This window comes from Carcharodon carcharias, chromosome 20, assembly GCF_017639515.1.
Source record: "Carcharodon carcharias isolate sCarCar2 chromosome 20, sCarCar2.pri, whole genome shotgun sequence".
NCBI classification, from domain to species: domain Eukaryota; kingdom Metazoa; phylum Chordata; class Chondrichthyes; order Lamniformes; family Lamnidae; genus Carcharodon; species Carcharodon carcharias.
Genome location: NC_054486.1, coordinates 111,908,122 through 111,916,843, shown reverse-complemented (window position 1 = coordinate 111,916,843; position 8,722 = coordinate 111,908,122). Strand labels below are relative to the sequence as shown.

General features: G+C 43.1%; 1 protein-coding gene across 1 annotated transcript in view; it reads left to right on the top strand.

Moving 5' to 3' along the window:
- Window positions 1-1,803: 1,803 nt before the first annotated feature.
- The window catches only part of LOC121292385 (cholesterol 24-hydroxylase-like), a 47,604-nt gene continuing 40,685 nt past the window's right edge, over window positions 1,804-8,722 (top strand). The window contains 3 exon segments of the mRNA XM_041214235.1: window positions 1,804-1,978; window positions 6,001-6,078; window positions 8,311-8,392. Coding sequence (XP_041070169.1) covers window positions 1,830-1,978; window positions 6,001-6,078; window positions 8,311-8,392 — 309 coding nt within the window. The 5' untranslated portion in view covers window positions 1,804-1,829.

The window sequence follows — 8,722 nt, the reverse complement described above, 5'->3', positions numbered from 1 at the left end:
ATTTCTCCTCATCTCCCCTCTAGATCTTTTTCCAATGATATTAAATTCATGATCATTGGTCACTGACCCACTCCCCAGCAGTAATAAGTTTTCTCCATCTACTCAATCACAATCTCTGATCATCTGGGAAAATGGAGGTGTGCTGCTTTCTTAAACCACTGGAGCAGTTTGATACACCGAGTGGCCACTTCAGAAGGCAGCTAAGAATGAACGAACCTGGTGTGGGATTGGATTTAAGTTACGGTTCTCAACATACCCGCTTGGGCAGGGTTAGGAAACGGTATTTGCATGCGTGATTTGTGCGATGTCCTTTCTGGAGGTGCCCATCACCTGATTAACTCCATCAGTCTGAGGAGAGACTTGGGAGAGGGAGAGAGAGAAAGCGACACAAAATTATGGAGGGGGAGAGAGAGAGAAAAACACACAAACTTGGAAAGGAAGGGAGAGAGAAAAACAAACTTAGGGAGAAAAAAAACTGGGAGAAAGAGAGCAAGAAACACAAACTGGGGGAGAGAGACAGAAACTGGGGAGGGAAAGAAACAAGTTGGCAAAAGAGAGAAAGAAAAACTGGGGAAGGGAGAGAAAGAAACACAAACTGTGAGGAAGAGAGAGAGAAAATCACAGAAACTGGGAGAGGGAAAGAGAAAAAAACCACTTGGGAGAGTTGGGAGGAGAGTTGCTGTCAGCCTGTGATGTGTGAAGTATTTTGTTTCAGCAGCCAGGCAGCATTGTTCCTTCTCCCTGAGGACTGAGTCTCACCTCCCTGACACTCGACTTGAGCTATGGGTTATGGGAGTTCAGCGAATTTCATTAGGTTTGGCTTGGATTTTGTTTATTCTTTTTCTAACTTGCTGTGTATTGCGAAAGTCATAAAATTGTACAAAGTCTTTAGTTGAAAGTTATTTATATCGATGTTGTTTTTGTTGCGCTGGTGTCATTGGTGTTTCTCATTGCAGTCGATAATGTAGAAATGTCATAAAAGTAGTCTTAAATGTTACTTATCCTTAAAAGTTTATATTATTTTGTGTTCTTTGATTCAAGTTAAATCATCGCACCATAAAAATAAAAAGTGAAATATTTTATTTTGGGTTTGGTAAGATCGAGACAATCAACTAAGGTGCATGCAATAACATTTTCAAATAGTGAGCAAAAGTCTCATGATCAAATGTCATATGATTAAGTATCAAATAAGCTTCATCACGTGACTTAATTACCATCTGCAAGGTGCACTTCAACAAGTTACCAAGGCTTCTTCGACAACATCTTCCAAATCCACAACTTCTACCATGTACCTGGAAAGATAAGGGCAGCAGATAGATGGGAACACCACCACCTGGAAGTTTTCCTCCAAGCCACTCACCATCCTGACTTGGAAATATATCACCGTTCCTTCACTGTCGCTGAGTCAAAATCCTGGAACTCCCTCCCTAACAGCACTGTGGGTGTACCTGCATCACATGGACTGCAGCGGCTCAAGAAGGCAGTTCACCACCACTATTTCATGGGCAGTTAGGGAAGAGCAATAAATGCTGGCCTTGCCAGCAATGCTCACATCTCATGAATTAATTTTAAAAAGCCATGTGATCAAATTTTCAGGAATACATCAAACCAGAGTTGCCAATCCTAACTTAAGTTGTGAAATCTGCTGTTATAACACTGACAATAACTTAACCAAGAGAGGGCACTTGTTTGGCAGTTTCATCTTTCTGACAGTCCCCCTCTGTATTTCTTGTTTATTGTCAAAGTTCAGCCTCAGCAACAGAGACTGCGGTTATTTTCTCCACAGACGCTGCTGTCAGTGACTCGTTCCTTGGTGTCTCTGCTGTAACATGGATCTCTGGCAGGGTCTCCTGATCTGCTTGCACTGGGCTACAGTGTGTTTGCTCATTGTGTTGTTGTGCCTTTTCTTGGCTTATCTCTGCTACATTCACTACATCCACCTGAAGTATGATCACATACCAGGTCCTCCCAGAGACAGGTATGGTCACTTTATAGATTTGGGGAATGTGATACTCCAGAAAATAGGGGAAACAAGATCAAGGGAGCTGGGGCGTATAACCTTGAGCAGAGTTTATGCAGTGAGGGACATTAGAGCAAATGCTCAGAAAAACTGTTCGGATTTTCTGTTGGAGCACACTTCCTAGAAGTTCAGGACCTTATTTTAGATAAACTGTAAAAAGAACTTTTGAATGTTTGTCTGAGAGCCAAGTTGACATAATGACAGCAATGGTGATCCCACATATTGATTATTAAAGGTACACAGTAATCACAGGGTGTATAGTGAGTTACAGTTTACTAAACTAATTCCTGGAATGGGCAGGTTGTCTTATGAGAAAAGGTTGGATAGGCTAAGCTTGTATGTCCTAGAGTTTAAAAGAGTAAGAGGCAACTCGATTGCAACATATAAAGATCTGAGGGGGCTTGACAGGGTGGACGTGGAAAGAATGTTTCCTCGTGGGAGAATCTAGAACTAGGCATCATCTTTTAAAAATAAGGGGGTCACTCATTTAAGACAGAGACGAGGAGAATTTTTTTCTGAGAGGATTGTGAGTCTTTGGAGCTCTCTTCCTCAAAGGCAGTGGAAGCAGATTCTTGGAATATTCTTAAGGCGGAGCTAGATAGGTTCTTGGTAAGCAAGGGGGTGAAAGGTTATCGGGGGATAGGCAGGAATGTGGAGTGGAGGTTATGATCAAATCAGCCATGATCTTATTGAATGGTGGAGCAGGCTCAAGGGGCCCGAGTGACCTGCTCCTAATTCATATGTTCGTATGACTTGCATTTATACAATGCCATTCACGGCCTCACTATGTCCCAAGTGCTTTACAGCCAATGAAGCATAGTCACTGTTGCAATCTGGGACAATCTGGGACAATGAAGCATAGTCACTGTTGCAATCTGGGACAATCTGGGACAATGAAGCATAGTCACTGTTGCAATCTGGGACAATCTGGGACAATGAAGCATAGTCACTGTTGCAATCTGGGACAATCTGGGACAATGAAGCATAGTCACTGTTGCAATCTGGGACAATCTGGGACAATGAAGCATAGTCACTGTTGCAATCTGGGACAATCTGGGACAATGAAGCATAGTCACTGTTGCAATCTGGGACAATCTGGGACAATGAAGCATAGTCACTGTTGCAATCTGGGACAATCTGGGACAATGAAGCATAGTCACTGTTGCAATCTGGGACAATCTGGGACAATGAAGCATAGTCACTGTTGCAATCTGGGACAATCTGGGACAATGAAGCATAGTCACTGTTGCAATCTGGGACAATCTGGGACAATGAAGCATAGTCACTGTTGCAATCTGGGACAATCTGGGACAATGAAGCATAGTCACTGTTGCAATCTGGGACACATGGCAGTTGAGCAGAGCCATCTGCCAGGATGCTAACGTATATCTCAGGGCTGGCACTACTGCCGACAGTACCGGTCAGTTGTGGATCGAAACCTGCCTCCATCTCCCTCCAGCTGTGACCGATGGAGGTGATGCTGTGGGAATTTTAAGGACTTACGTTTATATAGTGCTTTTCACGACGACCGGACATCTCGAAGCTCTGTACCGCCAATTAAGTAATATAGGGAACGCAGCAGCCAATATGCACACAGCAAACTCCCACAAACAACAATGTGATGATGACCAGATAATCTGTTTTTCTCATGTTTATTGAGGGATAAGTATTGGCCAGGAAAATTAATACTCCAATTACAAGTGGAGACTCACTTGCTCGTCTTCAAAAAAGTACCATGCGACCTTTTACACCCATCGGAGCAAGTAGATGGGGCTTCATTTTACCGTCTCATCCAAGAGGCGACGCTTAGACTCATAGGGCAGAATTTTGCCATCAGCAAGCAGGGGGTGGGGCCCGCTCACTGACGTGGGATGACATTGGGCAGGACCCCCGACCTCACCCCGCCCCATTTAAATCTTCAGGAAGGTGGGGGTGGGGGGTGGGGGGGTGGGGGGGGGGGGGCACAGCCAAATCAGCTGTGGGCCCGCCGACCTGTCAATGGCCAATTGAGGCCATTGACAGGATCATTTAAACAATTAAAGGACCTGCCCGTCCAACCTTAAGGTCAGCGGGTTGGCCAGGAGCCCTGGCAGCAAATAGAGAAAATATCAAACCTCATCCAGCGGCGGGGTGAGCTTTCATGCAGTGTTCTGAAAAGTTTAATAAAGTTTTACTGTACTTTATGAGCCTGCCCTGTCTCGTGTGACATTGTCATGATGGGGACATGTTAGGGAATTTTTTTTCTATTTTTAATCTTTTTAAAAGTGTCAGCGATCTCCCTGAGGCAGCACTTAGCCTCAGGGGGATGTGCGCTCTATCGTGCACATGCGTGAAAGAGCGCACTCTCTCATTTGGGGAATCCCCCCCCACCCACACAGGGAGCACATAGCACTTCCTGCCGGACGTCACGCTGGCAGAGAAAGAGGCCATTCGGCCCATCGTGTCCATGCCAGCCAACAAAGGTCTGACTACACTGATCCCATTTTCCAGCGCTAGGCCCATAGCCCTGGAGGCAGTGGCCACGCAAGTGAATATCTAAATACTTCTTAAATGCTAAGAGGGTTTCTGACTCAACCACCCTTTCAGGCAGTGAGCTCCAGACTCCCACCACTTTCTGGGTGCAAATAATTCTCCTCAACTCCATTCTTAGCCTTCTACCTCTTACCTTAAATCTATGCCCCCTGGTTATTGACCCCTCTACTAATGGAAAAAATGCCTTCCTGTGCGCCTCATAATCTTATCCACCTCTATCACATCCTCTCTCAACCTTCACTGCTCCAAGGAAAATAACCCCAGCCTATCCAATCTTTCCTCATAGCTCAGGCCCTCCAGCCCAGGCAGCATCCCAGTAAATCTCTTCTGCACCCCCTTCAGTGCAATCACATCATTCCTATAATGTGGTGGCCAGAGCTGCACACAGTACTCCAGTTGTGGCCTAACCAGCGTTTTATACAGTTCCAGCACAATCTCCCTGCTCTTGTATTCTATGCCTCAGCTAATAAAGGCAAGTATCCCATTTGCCTTCCTAACCGCCTTATCTACCTGCCCTGCTACCTTCAGGGACCTGTGGATATGCAACTGGAGGTGGTACTGCACGAAGTAGCTGTGGTGGGCAGTTCCACTGTGTCAGTCTCAGCTCAGTTGGTAGCACTTCCGCCTCTGAGTCACAAAATTCCAGATTCAAGTCCCATTCCAGGGCTTGATACTGATACGGTTACTGTAGTGCAGTGTCAGCTTTGATATCTGTACTCAAGCCCTGGAATGGGACTTGAATCTGGAACTTTGTGACTCAGAGGCGAAAGTGTTACCAACTAAACCGAGACTGACACAGTGGAACTGCCCACCACCACCAACTACTTCGTGTAGTACCACCTCCAGTTGCAGGGCTGCAGATGTATTCCCGCATTTTACTTTTCCTCGGAGTCGGAAGGTCAAGTCTCACTTCAGAGATCTGAGTCCGTAGTCCAGGCAGACATTTCCAGTACAATACTGAGGGAGCACTGCACAGTAGGAGGTGCAACCTTTCAGATGAGACATTAAACCAGGCTCCCTCTGCCTCTCAGTTGGATGTAAAAAAAAAGAGCAGGAGAGTTCTCCACATCGTTCTGGCCAATATTTATCCCTCAACCAACACATAAAACACAATATCCACACATTATCACTTTGCTATTTGTGGGAGTTTGCTGTGCAGAAATTGGCTGCTGTGTTTCCTACATTACATCCATAACTAAATTTCAAAAAATTATTCCATTGGTCATAAAGTATTTTAAGATAACCTGAGATCATAAAAGGTGATATATAGATCTGTTTTAAATCTATTAAAAGATAAATAATATCTTTATAACTGTACTCAAGCCTATCACATCCACACAACTCCCGCCATACCCCCCAACCTGTCATCCTTACTGTCCTGTCAGGTCTGGATTAGGTCAAATGGTGTTTGAGTGCCTAATTTGTCACTGATGTCTAACTTATTCCAGCTTTTTCTTCGGACATGGTCCCACACTTCAAAAATCAATGGAAGGTTACAAAATGATCCATGAAAAGTTCCTGGAATGGTGAGTGTGGAGTGCTCCTTGCCTCTTTAGTGCCTTAGACACTATCTCATACTAAAGGGGGAAAGTTCCATTACCAGTAAGTTTGGAGGCTGGAATAACCATTATTGGGACAGATCTAGACAGCAGTGCCAGGAACGCACTGCCCCATAATTGTTTTCCTGGCCTCACTTGATTACTTATTCCCAGCTACTCATGAAGCTTTGGGCTTGTGTGGGGAGCAGGTTTTAATGGAGGGAAGCAGAAAATCTGGCCAGCCGTTGTACGCTCTGAGGTTAGAAACTGTAGAAACTATTAATTCAGACGTAATCAAACTACAAAATAAATTTTCAATATTGCAACCTTGTTACTATCACATTTCCGACACCTTGGGCCATTTTAAAACAGTCATGCTACAAAATCTACAGATATGGCTCTCACTTAGTGGCTTCTTGACAGCAAATTTAGTATGACGATTGTGCAAGCATCAATCACTGTGCAAATACTCAGCTTCCAACTCGTCAAGATAACCATTCTGCTGGTACCAGTCAGATGCCACCTCACACTCACACTTTGAGCACTCGACCATATCCCTCTTTATAAATCTGTTTCTTACATATAGAATAACTCACACACAGGAGTGAGTTACAGGTTGGAATCTAATCAAAGGGTTCAGGGTAGTTTATATATAGAATAGCATATATGGTGAGTGAGGTAAAAGCTGGAATCTAATCGAGGGGTTTGGGGAGTTTATATATAGAATAATAGATACCTGGGAGTGAGTTACAGGCTGGAATCTAATTGAGGGGTTCAGGGATTATATATAGAATAACAGATACCTGGGATTGAGTTACAGACTGGAACCTAATCTAGGGGTTTGGAGGGTTTATGTATGGAATAACAGATACCCGGGAGTGATTTACAGACTGGAATCTAATCGAGGGGTTTGGAGGGATTATGTATAGAATAATAGATACCTTGGAGAGAGTTACAGACTAGTACCTAATCGAGGGGTTCAAGGGGTTAATATATAGATTAGCAGATACATGGGAGTGAGTTACAGACTGGAATCTAATCGAGGGGTTCGGGGTGGTTTATATGTAGGATAACAGATACCCAAGAGTGAGTTTTTGACGAATCTAATTGAGGGGTTCGGAGTGGTTTATATATAGAATAACAGATACACAGGAATGATTTATTGACTGGAATCTAATTGAGGGTTCGGAGAGTTTATGTATAGAATAACAGATACCTGGGAGTGAGTTACAGACTGGAATCTAATCGAGGGGTTCGAGGTGGCTTATGTATAGAATAACAGATACCTGGGAGAGAGCTACAGACTGGAATCTAATCGAAGGGTTCAGGGGTTTATATGTAGAATAAAAGTTACCCAGGATTGAGATGAAGACTGGAATCTAATGGAGGGATTCAGAGGATTAATATGTAGATTAGCAGATACACGGGAGGGAGTTACAGACTGGAATCTAATCGAGGGGTTTGGGGTGGTTTATGTATAGCATAACGGATACCCAGGAGTGATTTATTGACTCGAGTCTGATTGAGGGGTTTGGAGAATTTATGTATAGAATAACAGATATCTGGGAGTGAGTTACAGGCTAGAAGCTAATCAAGAGGTTCAGAGGTTTATATATAGAATAACAGATACTGAGAAGTGATTTATTGACTGGAATCTGATTGAGGGGTTTGGAGAGTTTTTTTTATAGAATAACAGATACCTGGGAGTGAGTTACAGACTGGAATCTAATCGAGGAGTTCGGAGGGTTTATATATAGAATGACTCATACTGAGCAATGAGTTACAGACTGCAATCTAATCAAGGGATTTGCAGGATTTATATTTAGAATAGCAGATACTCAGGAGTGAGTTACAGACTGGAATCTAATCGAAGGGTTTGGAGGGTTTATATATAGAATAACAGATACTCGGGAGTGAGTTACAGACTGGAATCTAATCGAGGGGTTTGGGGGGTTTATATATAGAATAACAGATACCCGGGAGTGAGTTACAGACTGGAATCTAATCGAGGGGTTGGAGGGTTTATATATAGAATAACAGATACCTGGGAGTGATTTATTGACTGGAATCTGATTGAGGGATTCTGAGAGTTTATATATGGAATAACAGATACCTAGGAGTGAGTTACAGACTGGAATCTAAACCGAGGTGTTTGTATATAGAGTTTCAGATTGTTTTAAAGACTGATGTTCACTATAATTAATTTCTTGGTTGTTTTAGGAGTGAGATGTATGGACCAATCATTCGAATTAATGTTTTTCATCGTGTGTCAATTATTGTCACACACCCAGAAGCAATAAAGGTAGAGAATGTTATTTTCCATTCCAGCTTAATTGGTTTGGTTAGTTTGATGAGATTGCAGACCAATATGTAATAATTATTTACCTCAAGCCTCTAGCTACTCCCTCACCTTGACTGAATCTCTTTATTGATTCTGCAATGGTATTATGACACAACCGATGGTAAAGGCTGAGTTGTTCAAATACCAGAGGGAAACTTGAAACTACTGTCATAATCCATTTTTGCAATTTGTATATTTTGAGATGCAGGCTTTGAATTCAGCAGTAATAAGACCACCGAGTCTCAAGAGGTTTTTTATAAAACTAAATTAAACATTTGTTAATACAAGAAA